Source organism: Ursus arctos, unplaced genomic scaffold (assembly GCF_023065955.2).
Source record: "Ursus arctos isolate Adak ecotype North America unplaced genomic scaffold, UrsArc2.0 scaffold_21, whole genome shotgun sequence".
NCBI classification, from domain to species: Eukaryota; Metazoa; Chordata; class Mammalia; order Carnivora; family Ursidae; genus Ursus; species Ursus arctos.
In genome coordinates, this window is record NW_026622886.1 from 49,327,933 (window position 1) to 49,346,636 (window position 18,704).

Here is an 18,704-nt window from a genome sequence, read left to right on the forward strand (position 1 = left end):
GGGGCCCGCTGCCCGCTGCCTGCCACACACCCAGCCCAAGGCGGGACCTGGGCAGTCGCGCTCGTCGCTGTAGTCCCCGCAGTCGTTGGCACCGTCACACACCCAGCTGGGGGCGTAGCAGAGGGAGGTCCGTTCACAGGGCTGGAAACGCACACCTTTCACCCCCAGGCGGAAGTAGCTGCTACAGTCGGTGGCACCTGGTGGGGACAGGGATGCAGGTGACACTCGGTTCTCTCCACACTTCTTCCCGGGGAGCTGCCCTTTGTGTTATAGGAAGTCGCACAGTATCCTTCGGGGGAAGAGATGCTGTCTACCCTTTCCACTCACCCCCGGGGAGCCCGGGCCTGGGCTGTGAGGGGACTGAGGCCACTGAGCGAGGGGGCCAGAGGACAGCCAGAGAGGAGCGCCAGGCAGGAGGCGAGGGAGCAGGACTGCGGGAGACTAGGAGGCAGCGGGGAGGGTGTCACTCACTGCAGTTCATCTCGTCAGAGGCGTCCTCACAGTCCACAAACTGGTTGCAGCGGCTGGAGTTCCCAATGCAGGTGCCGTCCCGGCAGCGGAACTCGCCCACGCCGCAGGCCGTCTCTAGAACAGCACCCAGCCCGAGACTGTCAGGTCAGAGTCCTCCCCGTGGGGGCCAGGAGACCCCAGGCCAGAACTCCCGGTCCAAAGCACCGGCCCAGGCCCCCCGCAGAGCATGCTGAAGCAGACCCCGTGGGGCCTGGGACCAGAGCTCAGCAAGGGTGGGGTGGGGCAGAAGTGGGGGTCCCACTCACTGTTGCAGGGAATCTCGTCCGAGCCGTCCCCGCAGTCGTCCGCCCCGTTGCACCAAAGCATGTTGGGCACGCAGCGCCCGTTGCTGCACTGGCGGAAGGTCTTCTTGCAGCGGCGTGAGTCTGCGGAGGGGAGCGGGCCGCCAGTCAGGGCAGCTCCGGGGGAGGGCTGCCTCTGATCAGACTGCACCTGTCTGTTCCCCTGACCACCTGCTCGGCCCTGCTCTGGGCCTGGCCCAGGGTTAGCGGTGGTTCTGCCCTTCACGACCTCCCCAGACTCCTTGGCCACAGAGTGGGTCATGGAGCTTTTGCTCCCCTCACTCCCACGCCCCGTGCTGCTGGGGGCTGAGGCTGGGGACCCTGGAGGCCAGGGGTGAGGGAGGACGGTGGGGCACTGAGGCTGGAGGAGGCGCCTTACTACAGTAGGATGGTTTCTCGTCCGACTTGTCCTTGCAGTGGGAGACACCATCGCAAGTGAGGCTGAAGTTGATGCATTCGCCGTTGGCGCACTCGAACTCATCTTGTGCCCGGCAAGAGGAGTTCATGGCTGGAGCGGGTGTGGACGGAGCTTCATGAGCCAGGGCCCTGGGGCCTCGGACGCCTCTCCCCCTCTGCCCCCCGGAACTGAGGTCATCCTCAGTCTCTCCTTGGTAAAAGGTTTCGGGGGGCCAGGCTGTTGGAGTCTGGGAGGAGATGGTCCCCAGCGTGTGCCCAGCGTCCCCCACCAGCGTCCCCCCTCCCTCATCCCCTTTCTCTCACCGCGGCAGGTGAGGTCCTCTTGGAGGATGCGGCCCCCTCGGCAAGAGCAGTTGACATGGCCTTGGTGCGTGAGCAGACACAGGTCCTGGCAGCCGCCATTGTTGACGCGGCAAGGGGAGAGCTCGCCTGAAACAGGGACGGAGGACAGTGGGCTAGGAGTGTTCCCAGCTGTGCACACACAAGATACCCACACCCAGTCACACAGCTTCACTGAGCTTCCCCGCCCCGGCCTGGGCACGGCGGCACATGGCTGGGGGAGCAGAAAGGGTGCTATGGGAGGGCTGGGGGAGGGTCTGGAGTGGGCCTAAGGTGGAGGGGGCGTGTGCTCTTAGGGCGATGATGTAAGCTTCGTTGCGTGCTTTGGGGAGATTCAAGTCTAAGGAGCACTGTGATGGGGCCCCGGAGTGTGTGTGAGAGGCCTGGGAAAGCTAGGGACCTGGGTGGGGGCCGCTGGGCAAGGCAGGTGCACGCACACGCAGAGCACGGGGTAGGCAGAGCCTGGGCTGTGCGTGATCAGCTCTGGGGGCACGTGCAGTTCTGGGTGGGAGAAGGACTAGGGCATGTGCTGGGGTGTCCAAGGGGTCAGGTGAGACCAGTTGTGGCGTGCCATGAGTGCTTGTGTGTGTGTGTCTGCGTGTGCCCAGATGTCTTTAGGGAGCTGGAGTAGAGAAGTGTTCGGTGTTTTGGAGTTTCTTGGGGGTGAAGGTGTACAAGTGTATGTCTGCACGTGGAGGCTCTGGAGAACGAGACCAGGATGTAGTGTGTGTGTGTGTGTGTGTGCACGAACTTGCGTGCGCACGTGCCGGCACCATGGGCAGGAGAGCAAGGCTGGCGGCAGCGCCCCCACTCACAGCTGTTGGTGTCATTGGCCACGGCGATGATGCCCATGGGCTGCTGGGGGATGTCCACGCGTAGCAGCTTCATGTCGCTGCCCACGTACTTGTTGGCCCGCTGCACGGCTCGCCGCACCCAGTCGGTCCAGAAGATGTGCTCCCCATACACAGCCAACCCGAAGGGGTGGACGGGCTCCGACTTCAGAATCACCTGTGGCAACAGCACTAGGGCCCATCACAGGTAGGCTCGGGCCCCTTGCCCCAACCCCACCCCACTGCAGCTGGCCTCGGGGGTGAAGGGGGCCTGGCCTTGGCCTAGGTCCCCCAGAAGGGGAAGGAGCCACAGAGGCATCTTGCCACTTCCTCACTGAACAGAGGAGGAAGCCAAGCCTGGACAGGATGAGGGCCACACGAGGCCACACAGTTAAGTGTCAATGTCAGTGCCTCATTCTCCTCCAAAACCTTCCCACCATGTGGCCTCCCTTTCTGCCTGGGCAATCTCCTTCTTGGCTGACCAGCCGTCCCCTGACCCCAGCCCACCTCGAGCCCCCTGTTCTATGGGCCCCCCGCCCCCCAGACTCACATAGCGGTGAGAGCCGTCATACTCGCACCGCTCGATCTTGTCCAGGGTGGCATCGGAGAAGTAGAGCTTCTCGGCGCGGTGGTCGATGGCAAGGCCGTTGGGGGTGCGGATGTCCTTCTCGATGAGAGTGAGGACATTGGCTCCCGACAGGGCTGCCCGCATGATGCTGGGGTGCTGCTCATTCCAGTTGGTCCAGAACATCAGGCTGGGGGGAGGGAGGGCCACAGAGACCAGGAGTCAAAGCTGGGGTGTCTGCCATGGAGGGCCCCGGACGAGGGCCAAGAGTTGACCAGAGCTCCAGGGTCAGCCAGGGTATGAACGAGACACCAGCACCCCAGGCAGCCTCACAGCCCCCAAGGCCAACACGGCCCCGGTGCCCGGAGGGGGCCTGGCTGCCGCAGAGTCTCTGTGTGGGTACGTGTGCGCACGTGTTTCTCAGTGTCTGTGAGACGACCATCTGCGTTTCCTGAGAGACAGGGTAGCCCAGTAAGGCAGACTCTGGGCTCCGACCCCAGCTCTGCCACTTACCAGAGCGGACCCTCAGCAAGCGCCTCAGAGTCCTTCTCTGTGAGGTGGGGCCCACACTACTACCTGCCGCATAGCCTGGTTTAAGGATTAAGAGCTAATGTTCATCTAATGACCGCCGGCAAATGCCACATGACTATTTCCCATTTTTATTCTTAACTGCTTTTCGCTTGGCATCCAGGAAACCCTTGTGAATGTCTAGTGTGTGCCAGTGCTAGGGACACACGCATCCTACCCTCAAGAAGTTCTGGAAAACCATCGTCTCCATCATTTCAGGCTTTCACATATTTGGAGTCTGAACCCCAGTTCTGCCCTTTACTAGCTCTGCCCTTGAACCAGCCTCTTGTCTCTGCACCTTGGCCTCCTCTCGGTACCGGAGGTGGTGGGATCTGGCCACGCTGTGCTCCTTGTGGGGGGAGGGGGGAGGCTCAGGAGATGGGGGTGCGTCACTGCTCGGCCACTACACTAGGTGTGACAGCGTCATCCTCAGACCACCTGCTGTGGATCTTGATCCCTGGGTCCTCTGTCCCAGAGATTCACACTCGGTGAGGCCTGGGGTAGGGCCGGGGAACCAGCACTTTCCAGCACTCCCCAGACAGGCCGCATGCACCCTGGAGTTTGAGAAGCACCTAGACACAGAAGAGTCAGTTCTGCCTCTGCCTCCTGCCCCGATGTTTCCCTGTCCTCTGCCCTCTGCTGCTCTGGACACAGAGCTGTCTTCTGGCTGGTGGACATGTCTCCTCAAAGCTCTCCAGGTCTCTCTTTTTTAAGTCATCTCTACACCCAGTGTGGGGCTTGAACTCACAACCCTGAGATCAAGAGTCACATGCTCTACTGACTGAGCCAGCCAGGTGTCTCCAAGGTCTCTCTCTTTTTAACACCCCCCACCCCCAGTCTCTCCAGCGGTTGAGCTACGGCCTCCTGCCGCTCTGCTCAGGTAGGAAAAGGACACTCCCTGCCACTCGGGGAGGGGTTGGCTGCTCCCAAGTCCCCGGGAGGTAAGGAGGCTAAGGCTCTGATTTTAAAGGCCCTCATCCTGGGGCAAGAGGTGGGGGTTCTGGACGGCTCTTGGAATCAGGATGGGAGTTTGGATGGTGGCATGATGCCATCAAGGATGGTGGCATCTCTCTCTGGCCTCCACAGGAGAAAATGGGTGTCCCAGGTGCAGCTGCTGAAGTCAGCCTCCTGGCCTTGTTGGTCCTCAACCAGGGACTTCCATACCCTCAGGCAGGGCCCGGTTGACTCTGTAGTAGGGAGTGGCTTTCCTCTTTCTGTGACAAACGGTTACATGTGGAAGAAGGACGTGTCCCACAGCTGAGGATTCCAGGTTTGGTAAAACCACTCCCCAGGCAGAGGCTGGGGGGAGAGGTACAGGCAGAGGGGCTTTCCTGAGGGCCAGCTGTAGGGTAGGCTCAGCAGGAGGTCCCTGTCCCCTTCATCTGGGTGCACACTGCCCCCCCCCCCAACACTCGCTCCTTCTGGCCAAGAGAGGGCCTCTCCCTGACAGTTCAGCTCTTTCTCCTGCACCCTGCCCTGCCCCTGTCATCCTCCAGACCCCAGCTCAAGTGCCGCCTCCTTAAGGACACGTTCCTTGATATCCAGCTGGGCCAGGTCCTTGTTACACACTCATAAAGCTCCCTGAAGCCTCATGGCTAACACCAAATAGGCCCGAGGTGGAGCCCAGGTCCACCTCACCCTCCCCTGGATCCTCCGCACATCACTGGTTCTCAAAAGCCATTTGCTGAGTGAATGATGGAATCCCCTGGGCTCAGAGCAAAGGAGCCTGGTGGGCAGCCATGAAGGAGCTTCCAGAAGCCACCGTGCTCCATCACCTCTGGATTGGGGTGGGAGGCAGGCAGGGTGCCCGGCAGCACCACCCCTCCATGGAGGTTCCAGGCCCATAAGGGACAGGAGCTGGGGCCAGCCCGAGACAGGTAAAGGCACCAAGGGTCACAGAGGGGAAGAGAGGATCTTAGTCATGAGCCACGTTCGTGCAGGCCAGGGTGCAGCAGACCCGAGAGAGGGCCCCTGTGCTGGTCTGCAGGGCCAGGCAGGCTGGGCTGGGGCTGGACTTGAGTGACATCAGCGTAAGGAATCTAGGTTCCGTACACTCACCGTTTCTAAGTAGCTGCTTTTGGGTTTTGTTTGTCCCTTAGTTTCCTAGCAAAGCTTTGGGAAAACATTCCAAGGGTTGCTGAGTTCCAGCGAAAACAGTTTTGCTCTCACGTGGGCCAGGATTTCTAAGGTGAGGGGGTGGTTCGCTAGAGGCCCACACATTGGAAACGGTGGGGGGTGGGGGGAGCTGGCCGTGCAGGAGAGCAGAGCAGGTGGAGACCAGGGCTGTGCACCGCCTCCGGGGTATTTCCTCACAAGCTCTCCTGATTTGTGCTCTGGACTCCCTTGCAACCTGAGCCAGGTTCCTGGGCCATCCTCAGGCCTGCTCCTGCCCACGGGAACCCCTTGACTGGGCATGGGGGAAGCCCCTCACAGCACTTCCTTGCCTAGAGCACTCCCTCCTCTGGCTGTTGCTCAAATCATTGCCCTGTGTCTGGGCTGCCCTTCCCTGGCCTTTCCACGTCTGTACCCAGGGCCAAAGCTCGGCGTCTGTGATCCCTCTTGGTTGTCACATACAGTCCTGTGCTGGTCCCAGCGCTTCCCAGCACTACGATTTTTCTCCCCAGGTAGGCGGTTTGAATGGGCCCAGTTGAAGGCTTCCATACAGCAAGTGTTCAGTGAACAATCTCTGCCTGAAGCTTGGAGTGCCAGAAACACAGAGGACCTACTATGTGCCTCGAACACGGCTCTCTGACGAATGAATCGATTCATCACGGAGCCAGGACTGCACTTCCGAGTCCCTGACCCTCCCCTCGGTCCAGGCGCCTAAAATATTACTGTCCTATTGCAGATGAGGAAACTGAAGCTCAGTTCATGCAGCCGGTCCAGTCTCCAAGCAAGGAAGTAGCTGATCTCAGGGGAAAGCCAGCCTCTCCTGCTGTGCACCCCCCACCCGGGCTGCCTGGGGCAGTTTCTGCCACCCTGTGGCCTGTCCCTCCCCACTCCTTGCACCCAGCAGCTCACTTCTGGCACTCATCCAGCACAAAGGCCCGTGGGTGGTCGTCTCCAGACATGGTAATGACCGTCTCACGCTCGAAGGCCCCAGGGCGGGTCTGGTCGACTGTGTGGCGGGTGATGGTGGACGTTGTGTAGCTTGTCCAGTAGAGGGTGTCCCAGCCACGGTGATAGGCCAGGCCTTCCACGGAGCCCACATCTGCAAGGAGAGGGAAGCAGGCGTGGGTTGGGATGGGGCCAGACAGCAGAGCTGAGGGGGGATGGCCTGGAGCACCCGTTGCTCTGGCATACGTGGGGCTGCAAGGGGATGTGTGGGAGCTGGGGAGCACATGGCAGCACAGCCCTTGGCACCCCCAGCCCCTCCTGTCCTTCCCTATTTTCTATGCAAAGGATCCATGGTCCATCTCCCTGACCCTTCTTCCTGCATCTCCCCACAGCTGGGTAGAAATGGCTCTGTGGATTTTGGTAAATCACATCCGACTTGGGCTGTCTTGGGAGCTTCCGACTGAAGCTGACTGTTCCTAAACATCTGAAACTCCGGTCAAAGAATTAAGTGCACAATAAGTAGTGGAACCATAGCTTAAGAGAAAAAGACTCGGGTTTTCGCGGCTTCCAGCTCTATGATGCTGTGGTTGCCAGAAGGCTGCATTATTCGAAGTACTGTAGCTTCAACAATGGCCCAAAGGGAGGGGACAGTTCTTGCCAGTGTCTTCTGATCAAGCTACGATCGCAGAGTATCGAGTTTAGCTTTGGACACATTTTTAAACAAGCGTGTTCTGCGTGGAGCAGGACGTGTCCAGAGAAGGTTCAGGGGACAGGTCTATGTTTACCACCTCTGGATACCAGCGTCTAGTTCAGGGTCTGGCAGGTCTTTGTGGCCAGGATGAATGAAGGAAGGAGCAAATGAGTGAGTCAAAGGACCAGGGGTTATCATCCAGCCTGGAGAAGAGAAAACTGCAGCACAACAGAAGAGCACTTTGCAGAGCCGAAAGGCTGTTCTAGGGTGCTATCCCAGCACTCTCTGCGGAGCACGCACACGTGTCCTGTGCTGAGCTAAGCTGTCACACCTGCCCTTCAGGTGACCCTGTCTCTCTACCAACGTGAGAAATCTGGGGCTTGGACAGCAGAGGAAAGTTGTCCAAGTGCCTGAAATCCTGTGTCTGGGATTGAACCCAGCCTGTCTCTGCAGCCTGTGCCGTGACTACAGGCCACACAGAGCAGAGCTTGGCTTATTCTGTGCAGCCTGGGGGCAAACTAGGGCCAGCGGGGGAGGAAGAGGGGAGCCGACTGGGACTCCAGATGAGGAGAAACTTTCAAGTAACTATAATGGGTGCAGTGTGATTTGCTGGCGAATTGTCAGGGAGGCAGTCGCAGCTGGGATTCAGATTGGGGGCCCAGTGGGCTGGCTGAGGGCTTTTCTACCCGCAGGCGGTGCCAGTTCTCCCCACAGCCCTCTACCCTCCCCTTCCCGGGAAGATCGGGGTCTGGGCTCACTCTCCACAATGGTGGTCCTCCCCAAGCCGTCGTCATTGATCTGCTGGATGTTCCCGAAGTGGATGTCGCTGAAGAAGATGCGATTGGGGGTGCCCAGGGAGGTGCCTGCTCGGTAGTCGAAGGCCAGAGCGATGACATTCTTCATGTGCTCGGGATCCTCGAAGGGCTGCACGGGGGCGTTGAGGTTGCGCTCGTCAGACAGGTGGATGCTCTTGAGGATGGTGCGCTCCGAGTAAAGCAGGTAGCCGGCGTACTCGCGGCACGCTGCCCCGTCTTCCGCCAGCATCCCGTGGGCGCAGGCACAGGCCCGCTGCCCGCCGCCCCGGTACAGGCATAGCTGCTGGCAGCCCCCGTTAGCCACTGCACACACGTTGGTGCCTGGCGGGAGGGCACGGGAAAGGAGAGGGTTACGGACGGTAGGGCCCACCTTGGGCAAAGGCTTACGGTGCCCGATGTCTCCGCCAAGGTGGAGACTCGGGCTGGCGCAGCACTCTGCCTGGGCATAGACGCTCCCGACCCGGCCCCCGCACTCGGCACCCGGATCGGTCCTACAGCTCCTCAGCCCCTGTGGGTCCCGCAGCTCTCCCAGCCCCTCTCACTCCGGGGGATCACTCCCAGGCCATGGGGCCCCTGTGCGCCTCTTCCGCCTGGTCCAGGGCCCCCGCCTCACCTTTCTGCCGGTCCCGGTTGAAGACTTTGATGTCTTTGAGCTGGACGCCGATGCCCGTCCTCAGGGGCACAGAGTCTGTAGCATTGTCTTTACTCCCACGTTTGATGGAACCGTTGGCATGAGTCCTGGGGGAAGGGAAGGGAAGGGAAGGGCTAGGCCTTGAGCAGGGCGTTGACAGCGGCCAAGAGGGCGGGGACAGACGGCAGAGGAGGACCCCAGGGCAGAAGCCCTCACCTGTCACTCCAGTAGATGAAATCCTCAAACACAGACACGGAGAACATGTCCATGTTGTTGCTGGACAGAACCACCTCACGGTTCTCGCCCGTCTCCAGGTCAATCCGCTCGATCTTGTCTGTGCGGGCGTCGCACCAGTAGAGCTTCCCATCCTATAGGCCGGAGGCACCCACCTCACCTCCGATGCCCAGTGCTCCCCACCGGCCCCAGGGTCCTGGGCCGGAGGGCGTGTCCCGCTCACTCCTGCCTCCCGTGTCTTTCTCTTTCTTCCTCCATATCCTCCCCATCCTCTGAGGATCTGACAACCTCTAGGCATGCCTTCAGTCCTCACTTCTGAGTAACGGCCCCCCTACCATCCTGGGGTGGCAGGAGTCCTACTCTGGGTCGGGAACTGAGCCAGAAGATGCCAAGACTACCCTGGGTCCGTATCTCCTCACTGAATAGGGCCTCATCACAGGGAGAGTCAATGGGGAGCAGAACATAGGGTAAGGGGCGCCTCCCCCCAGAGCATGGGGTCCAGATGTCCCATCGTTCCAGGGCCAAGCCTGCACCCAAACCTGATAGTCCACTGAGATGCCATTGGGCCAGCTGATGCTGACATTAACCAGCACGACGCGTTCAGTACCATCCAGCCGGGACCGCTCAATACGTGGGTACTGGCCCCACTCAGTCCAGAACAGGTACCTGGGAGGCAGAGGAGGCAGAAGTGGGGGGTCAGTCCCTAGACTAGGGAGTCAGTGTGGGCTGTGGAGAGTGACTGGGCCAGATCCGGGCCAGACTGAAAAGCCTGTCCAGCTTCTCACCCCTTCTCTGGGTGGACAGTGATGGCCCGGGGCTTATCCAAACCCTGGGAGATGACCACGTAGCGGAAAGAGCCATTGAGCCGGGCGACCTCGATGACATCAAAGCCCTGGTCGGTCCAGTAGATGTTGCCTGAGGAGGGAATGGGTGGAGATTAGGCGGATTGGGTGGGAATGCACGTACCTGGTCCCTTTCCAGCCCCTACTCACCCGCGATCCAGTCCACGGCGATACCCTCCACGCGGCCAATGCCGTTGGTCACCACATCCTCACGCCATGTCTGGTCTCGCTTAGCCCGGCTAATGGTGCTTAGGCCCATGTCCACCCAGTAAATGGTGTCGTTTTCTGGAGGTAGAGGAGCCAACATGGGATGTCCCACAAGGCAGGGGAAAGGTTGGGGGGTGGTCAGAATCAAATGGCAGTCCAGATGGAGGTGAGTGCTGGTGGCGGGGGCAGGAGGCTTGGAAGGGAAGCTAGAGCAGGTTAGGGGTAGCCTCCAGCTGTGGTCAGGCAGCCTTTCACTGGGCTCCCAGAGCACATCACCCCCAAGGTAATGTCCCACTCCCTCCTGCGACCAAACCACTCACCAGCGTGGAAGTCAATGCCGACAGCCAGGGATGTCCCCGACACTGGGACCAGGGCATCTGACTTGTCATTGGGATCCAGGGGGATTCCCCGGATTCCCTCGTGCACAGAGTACAGGAGAAAGGAACCCACACCTGAAACACAAGGACACTCAGGCATGGGCCTCACCTACACCCCTTTAAGCTTGGGGTCTGTCACTCTCAAACCTATTGTTCTCTGCTTCTTTTTGATATCTTCTCCCAGCCTTCACTCCTCCCTGTTCAACACACAGATACACAAACCTTAGCCTGAGGCCTTCAGCTTGGGCTGGGAGGTCACCTGGTCAACGGGGTGTGGGGGGGTGGGAAAGGAGAGCCACTCTGGGGAAGCACCTGCAAGACTGCTAGCTCCCACTAGAGGGCAGAAGAGACCTGGATTTCTCTCTCCCAAAGGGGGCCCTTTAGTCCGGCTTCACTCAGTGCAACCCAGGAACCCCAAAGCTGTTAGGGAGAACCTGGAGAGGTTCAGACAAGACAATGGAACTAGATGACTCCTCAGTGAAGACTTCCACCTTGGGTTCCTCTTTGTCCTCCCTAGTCTGGCCTGTGCCATCCCACAGCCTCTCTCAAACACCTAAAACTCAACATCCCTGACTCCTCACTCCTGAGCCAGTCTCATTCTGTTTTCCCATTTCCTCTTCTTTTTTTTCTTTTTTTTTTTTTTAAGGTTTTAAACAATTATTCATTTGAGAGTGAGAGAGCGAGAGAGACAGACAGTGAGAGTGCGCACAAGTTGGGGGGAGGAGTAGAAGAAGAGGGAGAAGCAGACTCCCTGCTGAACAGGGAGCCCAATGTGGGACTCAATCCCAGGACCCTGGGATCATGACCCGAGCCGAAGGCAGACGCTTAACTGACTGAGCCACCCAGGCGCCCCTCTGTTTTCCTATTTCTTATGGTGCGCCACTATCAATGTGAGCCAGAATCCTCCACTGCCTTTATCTCTTGATACAGTGTGTCCCCAGATGAATCCCCCAGGGGGCTCTGGTTTCTCAGGCTCCATGAAGAAAAGGATTCGTGGTCAAGGGAGTTTGGGGCAACCGCAAACATGAGGGTCTTCTTTTGAGAAAAAAATCTCAGTGCAGATGAGTATATCCAAAACTCTGAGAGGTTCCGCAGCAAAAAACACTTAAACTTTGTTCAACCCAGTGCTTCTTTCTGTAACATCTACCCACATCAAAGAGGGAGGTTCCCAGAGCGCACTTTGGGAAGTGCTGTCCTGGGGCAAATTCATAAATCAGTCAGCAAGCTCTTGTGAAATGTCTGAGTCTCACCCCTTCTCTTCAACCCAGCTGCTAGGCCCCATCTCTTCACACTGGGCTCACTGCCTCCTAACTGGTCTGACTGCCTCGGTTTCTCCTCCCCCATCCGGCCGGCTCTCTGCCGCCAGGTTAATCTGGCCCGAACACCACCTTCCAGGCACTCCTCGCTGAGAACTCACGGGAGGCCCGCCCTACCCCCCAGCCGATCACCTATGATCCCCTCACTCTGCCTTCCCCTCGCCCTTGGCGCCTCAGGTGGCGGGGGCTCCTGCACATATCTCCCTCTTGCTCTGGACCCCGTGCCTCACTGTCCTTTCTCTTTCGATCCACGCACTCACATCCTGCTTGTCCTGTAGAACCCAGCTCACAGCACACCTTCCCCTGTGAAGCTGGCCCTGGCGCTGCCTGCCACCATCTGTGTCTCCAAAGCCCTCCTGCGGGCCCCGGAGGGCCACCTCATGGTCCAGTTTCCTGTCCGTGTTAGCCCCATCTCTGGTTAAGACTGCGGCACAGGGACAGGGACCTTGGCAGCACCCAGCACGGTGGGGGCTTACTAAGCACCTAACCAGGGAGGCACGTAACAATACGTGGTAAGTGCAGTCCTGTCCCCAGGGTGAGTGGGGGCAGGTGGGGTGGGAGGGTAGCAGGGGTCAGGGCCGGGGTCCCGGGCGGCGCGGGGCACTGACCCTCACAGGCCTGCTGGCCGCTCCGGAGGCTGTAGCCGGCTGTGCACATGCAGGAGCGGGTCGACTCGGACGTGGGCAGGCAGAGCTGGGAGCAGTCACCGTTGTTGACGCTGCAGGGGTTGGTGCCCTCATGGTCTGGGGTGGGTGGGAGGCACAGAGAAAGAAAGGGTTGAGGTGGCCCCCCTCGGGACCTCAGTGTCAGGCTCGTGCTGCCCGGGGACAGGATGGTCACTGCCTTCACCCTGGCCCTTGTGGGGGTCACCACCCAGGTCTTTTGTCCCGACAGGCCCCTAGCTGTCGTGACCGGGGTGGCTGTCAGCACGTCTGGTACCTTTGTGAGAGTAAGACAAGCCCCTTCCGGTGCTGAACGGAGTCTACCCCGTGCCCATTCCCATTCACCTCTTGCCCAGGGACTCCCCTCTGCATCCCGGCCCCTGCCCGCGGCCCCGCCCCCGCCTCACCCAGCTGGATGCTCTCGTCGTAGACCTTCATGTGCATCACCAGGGTGGTGCTGTTCCGCAGCACCACGGACTCCGAGCCGTCAGCCTTGTTGCACGTGCCCATCTTCTCTGACACCTGGTCTGCCCACCACAGCTTGTCCCCTGGGGAGGCAGGAGGGGATGAGACCCCGGGGAGGGCCCCACCGGGGAGGGCCCCACCGGGGAGGGCCCCACCCCCAGGCCAGCCCAGCCCAGCCCCACCCGGCCTCTCCGCGGCCAGCCGTGCCCGCACCCAGCAGCCCTCACCCATGATGGCCAGGGCGGTGGCCTTGCCCAGCTGGCTCCGCATGGCGTCAATGACCTCTAGCCCACTCCCGTCCAGGTTGCAGCGGCTGATGGTGTGGTTGCCAGAGCTGATCCAGTAGAGCTTGCTTTCAGGGAAGTCGATGGCCAGGCCTGGAAGAGGTGCATGTCACTGCCAGGGAGCCTGGCACCTGGGCCGGGGGATGTGTGGTCTTGGGGTAGGATGGTGAGGACACGCACTAAGCTAGGAGTTCGGGAGACAGAGGGGCAATTGAGGGACCCCAAGGGTCTCCTGAGTGAGGAATTAGGGAAGAGCTGCAGCACAGGCAAGCAAGCTCGTACCCACAGGGCCCTTCTGGCCACTGAAGAGCAGGGTACGGTTGCTGCCGTCCATGTTGGCCATGCTGATGTTGTCCCCGTCGGTCCAGTAGAGCTTCCTGGGAAGGTGCGAGAAGGTCAAGTCAGACCCCTCGGCTTCCGCCCCACACCCCACACTCCCCAACCCTGGGCCTGGGACTGACCCACGCAGCGGGTGGACCACCAGGCCGTGGGGCTGCTCCAGACCCTGGACCACCGCATTCTTGAAGGAGCCGTCCAGCCGGGCCACATTGATCTGCTTCTTGTTAGTGTCGTAGCTTGTCCAGAACAGGTTTCGGGACACCCAGTCCACAGCCAGCCCGTGGGCATTTGGCAAGTCTGGGGGGCACAGCGGGGAGTTGGAGGTTGGGTGTTTGGGGGCATAGGTCAGGAGGCTGGAGGAAGTGGGGGACTGGCCTGGTTTGGGGGAGAGGACGGGGATCAGGAAACCAGGGTTGGAGCACTGAGAAGGAAGAGGATTTGGAAAAGGATTATCAGGACCAAGGGGACCAGGGATGGGAGGAAGGGCCGGGCGAGGGGTGCCCACACCAGGGGGCCAGGGTGAGGGCAGGACCTGCAGAGACGACGGTCTCCACGCCCGTGCCGTTGATGAAGGCTCGTTTGATGGCCTGTGTCCTCACATCGGACCAGTAGACGCGCTGCTCGCGGGCATCATAGTCCAGCACCGTGACGTTGTCGATATCCGGCACCGTGAAGGAGATGATGTAGTTGTAGTAGGGGGCGTCCAGGTCCACGCCCCGGATCTCCATCTGACGTGCGTACAGCAGGAACTTCTTAAACTCTGCAGGGCACGCGGCAGGTCACTGAGGGCAGTCCCCTACCTTCAGGTTTCCCACCCACCCAAAGGAGGGTCCCTCCTCCTTCTGGTGCCTTCCACGTGCTGCTGGCCATTGGCTATCAGGAAGTGCCCCATGGGGCGTCACCTCCCTGCATCGTCTTACAGCGGCTGTCTCTGGAGCTCCTCCCAGCAGGCCCCTCGTGACTGGGACTGTCTACCTTCGCCTACAGCCGTGAGCCTGGGTACCTGACACCTTCCCCTTCAGCTTCACTTTACCCTTGGCTCTTGAGGGAGGGGCCTCCTACCGTAGCAGGTGGTGTTGTCCTTGTGGAGCTTCATGAGGTGGGGGCAGGCGCAAGAGACGGTCCGGTTGTAGTTGATGAGACACAGGTGGGAGCAGGGGCCCCGGCCCCCGTTGGCCTCGCAAGGATTGGGAGCTGGGGGTGGGGGAGAGGAGAAGTGAGGACGTCCTGTGACTTGCTGGCCCTTACCTGGCCTTTCTCACCTGGACCACCCCCTCTTCATGGGCTCTCCCCCTCCCCGTTCCAGCACCGTCTGCGCCAGACCCTCCTTAGCCAGGAGACTGGCCCATCCCCGCCATCTCAGCACAGCCCCTCATGCTCTCACGGCCCCCTCTTTTCCTGAGGGCTTCTACAGAGGCTGCTGGCCCCTCTCTGGCCCCTTACCCATGGGCTGCCGGGAGGGGTGGTACACCTGCAGATCAAAGGGCTGGGTATTGGTCCTCTGTACCACGGTGACATTGTGGCCGGTCCACTTGTTGGCCTTGGCCAGCGTGTTTGTCCTCCAGTCCGTCCAATATACCTCCCCCCCATACAGCGTCACTGCAAACGGGTGCGATAGGAACTCGTGTCCCCGAAGCACCTCCATGTGGCCGGAGCCGTCGTAACGGGCTGAGTAAATGGCATCTGACCTGAGAGCGTGGTCGGGGCAGAGTGAGGATGCTGGCTGGGGCCAGGCCCTGGCCCCACCCCCCCAACCCTAGCACACTGGAGCAGTTCTTCCTCCCAGGCCTTGCCGGCCAGGGAAGGCGAACAGAACAATGTGCAATGAGAACCAGTGGTTCACCGTTTAGGACCCCAGCTCTCAGATCCCAATTCCCACGCCCTGAGTCCCTTGGCTCGCTTCTCCTAGGGCCACAGCTAGCACACATGAGGCTCTGAGGAGGTTGGAAAAAGGCACCCCCTCTGAGCAGACCAATAAGAAGTTCGCCCTTCCCCCGGGCAGACAAAGCCCCTGAGCAGAGTGCACAGATTTGTGCGTGAGGACAAGAGGTTGCATTTCAGCCTCGCCCCAGCCTGGGCCAGGCCCCCTTGTGCAGGGTGACAGCCCTGCCTCCACCCTCGTCCTCCCACGCCTCTTCCCCCAGCCCAGCCTCGCCCCTCACCTCAGTCCTCCCACTGGGCCCAGCCCTTGGCCGCCCCAGTTCTGGCTCCAGCTGCCCAGGCCTTTTCATTACCAAGTCCTGAGACTCCTGACCCCACCCTGTCCCTGGAGGGGAGGGGGGAGATGGCGGCCTCTGGGGACGTGGTCGTGCGCTGACCTGGCATCGATCCAGAGGATGCGCTTCTCCAGGTAGTCCACGGTGAGCCCGTTGGGCCAGCCCCCTGAGCCCGTCTCCCTGTGGATGGTGCGGCGCCCAGCCCCACTCATGGAGGCGGCCTCGATGCGGGGCAGGCTGGCATCCCAGTCTGTCCAAAACAGGATCCTGGGGAGTGGGGAGGAGGTCAGGGGGCCAAGGCTGAGGGCCTGGAGCAGGGCCATTATAGGATCTTTGGTCAAGGGCAGAGGGGGTGAATAACATTTGAAGAGACAGGTGTCCCTGACCTGGCTGAATGAGGATTCAGAGGGGACCACGGGGCCAGAATAGGGCTGGGCAGGGTCCTCACCCATCCCGTGGATCCAGTGCGATTGCCCTTGGGTGCTCGATGTCACCAGCCAGGAGGGTGGTCCGAAGGGTCCCATCTAGCTTGGCCACCTCAATCTGGTCCAGGTTACTCTCCACCCAGTAGATGTTGCCTGCAATCCAGTCTACGGCCAGACCCTCGGGGGTGGCCAGGCCGTACTGAATCACCACCTCGAAGCTAGTCAGGGCTGGTGAAGAGAACGTCATGGGCGTGAAATTACAGGAGACCAGGAAGCTTGGATGACTCACTCTCCACTGTGACACCTCTGCCAATGTCTCTGATGCACCCCAGCTTCACCTGGGGTTCACGGACCCCCCACTCTCCTCACCCAGGCCCCCTGCCCCACCAGGAGGTCAAATAGGAGAGGAGAGGCCTAGTTTCCAGAACCCTGAAGAAGAGGAGGTCACAGTTTTCCTCTGCTTGCAGCTCTCTGAAGGGCTAACCCATGGAAGGCAGTCAGAGCAGAGGGTAGAGGCTTTGGGGGGACAGACATAGAGTCAATATGAGGAAGACAGAACTTTCTAGAAGTCACTTCATAAACTGTCTTAAAGATTTTTCCATGGAAATATATATATGTATGTATATATATACATATACAAAATTATTTTTAAAACTGTTGCATAGTGTGAACATTATCCCAATCTACTTAGCCGTCCCCTCGTGGATGAACATTTGGGATGGTTCCAAGTTTTCTCTATTACAAACAATACAAACTCCTCTAGTAAAATGTGCTTCTTTCAAGTCTTTGCTCAGATGTCGCCTTCTCAGGGGGCCTTCCTTGACCACCCAATTTAAAATGTCAACCCCCATTCTCCCTACCACCCCCCACCTCCTTTCTTTATATCGACAGCACTATCCCCTTCTGTTCTATTCCATGTGGCACTCCTCTGTTTTGTTTATATCTGATGTTCCCCTGGTGTGTAAGCTCCATGAGGGCAGACGTTTTGGCCTGTTTTGATCACCATTGTCTCCCCAGGGCCCCATGTGTATGGCAGGTGCTCCATATGTGTTATTAATGACAGATGTCTGTGATGGGTCCGGCTGCCTTTGGACAGAAGGCAGGATTCAGGTACACTTTCCCTAAATGGCTTTTTCCTTTTGAGCCTGACATTCTAGGGTTTGGGGAGCTCCAGGCCATTCCAAAGAACGGCTGATCATTTTGTTAATTATCAGGCTGGCAGCTCTGCTGACGATAATTACGGGGCGTCAGGAACCGAGACCCACAGCAAAATCTAACCCAATTAACGAGAATGTGGGGGATGGGGGAGCTAAGGGCCTCAGCTTAGGGGCGGCCTGGATCTGGGTCTGCAGCTCTGAGGACGCGAGTGCCTCTTCTTCCTGCGCGCGCCGCACCCCCCCATCAGTCCTGGGCCAGCAGGAGCAGTTACCTCCGTTGTCCAGCAGCTTCCCGCGGTAGATCTTGTCCTCCACCACATCGGTCCAGTAGAGGGCGCTCTGGCTGAGGTGGAAGTCCAGGGCGATGGTGTTGCGCAGGCCGGGCACCAGAACGCTGTAGTCGCCTTTGTGAAGGTCGATGCGCCGGATCTCGTGGCGGTTGGAGAAGATGATGAATGGCTTGAAGGGGTCTGGGGAGGGGTATGAGATGGGGGTCAGGGGTCAGCATGGGGCTTGCGGCCTCAGAGCCACCCTGTCCGGGAGCAGGCAGGGTCTCTGTTGGCCCCAGGCCGGGTCATGGGTGGAAACCGCAGCCTTTGGCATCCGGCAGCCCAAAGCCAGCCAGCGGCAGCTCAGGGGCCTGCCTCAGCCTGCCCAGCCTTCCCCGCCACCTCTCCCCCCGTATGTCACCTAGGCTGCGGCAGCTCTCGCCGTCCGGCTCCAGCACCCAGCCCTCATAGCAGGAGCACTTGACGCTGAACTTGTTCTGGTCGCACTTCTGGCTGCACTTGAGGTGCTTGGCACAGTAGCTCTGGATCTGGCAGGTGTGGTTGTCGGGCCCCAGCTCCATGCCCAGCGGGCACGAGCACACGATGCCTTCACCAGGTGCCACCGAGCAGTTGTGGCTGCAGCCTCCATTATTCAGAGAGCACTGGTCTGCAGGGTGGCCAGCAGGGGACAGGATCAGGGTCAGGAGCCGGGAGGAGGCAGGACCATGGCCTGACTGGGCCCCAAGTCCTGGACGGCCCAGACAGAGCCCTGGCTCCCTGCCCATGGCATCCTTCTTTTCCATTTCTGGCCAAGCCTCTGTCCCACCACTTCCCAGGCTCCCTTGGGGCCAGAGTTGGGACCCCAACACCCACTGCTGGGACCAGGAGGAGCACGCCCACATCGTGGCAGGATGCTGTCTCCATTTCTCTGTCGCTTCTTGAGCCCATGGGCGGGGGGAGGCAGCTTTCTGCCTCTCTGGGAGGGCTGCCCTTTCCTCGATCTCCCCTGATTTGGGTGTGATTGGGGTGGGGTGCGGTAGGGAATGTCCTGCCGGGTTCTCTGACACACCCTGAGATCTGCCAGCCCTGACTGATGACCCGTCAGCAGTTCTCCGGGCCAGTCCCGGCCTGCCTCCTCTCCCACTGCTCGCCCCCAGGAACAGATTCTCTGCCTGTGCAGAGGACCT

General features: G+C 60.0%; 1 protein-coding gene across 1 annotated transcript in view; it reads right to left on the bottom strand.

Moving 5' to 3' along the window:
- LRP1 (LDL receptor related protein 1) overlaps nucleotides 1–18,704 on the bottom strand; it is a 79,767-nt gene that overhangs the window by 18,245 nt on the left and 42,818 nt on the right. The window contains exons 23-49 of the mRNA XM_026500211.4: nucleotides 17,939–18,184; nucleotides 17,521–17,718; nucleotides 16,115–16,319; nucleotides 15,769–15,933; nucleotides 14,894–15,138; nucleotides 14,513–14,644; nucleotides 13,983–14,210; nucleotides 13,573–13,747; nucleotides 13,394–13,488; nucleotides 13,055–13,204; nucleotides 12,770–12,910; nucleotides 12,309–12,443; nucleotides 10,328–10,459; nucleotides 9,951–10,085; nucleotides 9,744–9,873; nucleotides 9,498–9,624; nucleotides 8,941–9,092; nucleotides 8,707–8,831; nucleotides 8,037–8,414; nucleotides 6,552–6,741; nucleotides 2,949–3,153; nucleotides 2,384–2,576; nucleotides 1,533–1,658; nucleotides 1,192–1,320; nucleotides 777–896; nucleotides 472–585; nucleotides 48–197 (exon numbers count right to left, since the gene is read on the bottom strand). Coding sequence (XP_026355996.2) covers nucleotides 48–197; nucleotides 472–585; nucleotides 777–896; nucleotides 1,192–1,320; nucleotides 1,533–1,658; nucleotides 2,384–2,576; nucleotides 2,949–3,153; nucleotides 6,552–6,741; nucleotides 8,037–8,414; nucleotides 8,707–8,831; nucleotides 8,941–9,092; nucleotides 9,498–9,624; nucleotides 9,744–9,873; nucleotides 9,951–10,085; nucleotides 10,328–10,459; nucleotides 12,309–12,443; nucleotides 12,770–12,910; nucleotides 13,055–13,204; nucleotides 13,394–13,488; nucleotides 13,573–13,747; nucleotides 13,983–14,210; nucleotides 14,513–14,644; nucleotides 14,894–15,138; nucleotides 15,769–15,933; nucleotides 16,115–16,319; nucleotides 17,521–17,718; nucleotides 17,939–18,184 — 4,521 coding nt within the window. The remainder of the gene's footprint in view (nucleotides 1–47; nucleotides 198–471; nucleotides 586–776; nucleotides 897–1,191; nucleotides 1,321–1,532; nucleotides 1,659–2,383; nucleotides 2,577–2,948; nucleotides 3,154–6,551; nucleotides 6,742–8,036; nucleotides 8,415–8,706; nucleotides 8,832–8,940; nucleotides 9,093–9,497; nucleotides 9,625–9,743; nucleotides 9,874–9,950; nucleotides 10,086–10,327; nucleotides 10,460–12,308; nucleotides 12,444–12,769; nucleotides 12,911–13,054; nucleotides 13,205–13,393; nucleotides 13,489–13,572; nucleotides 13,748–13,982; nucleotides 14,211–14,512; nucleotides 14,645–14,893; nucleotides 15,139–15,768; nucleotides 15,934–16,114; nucleotides 16,320–17,520; nucleotides 17,719–17,938; nucleotides 18,185–18,704) is intronic.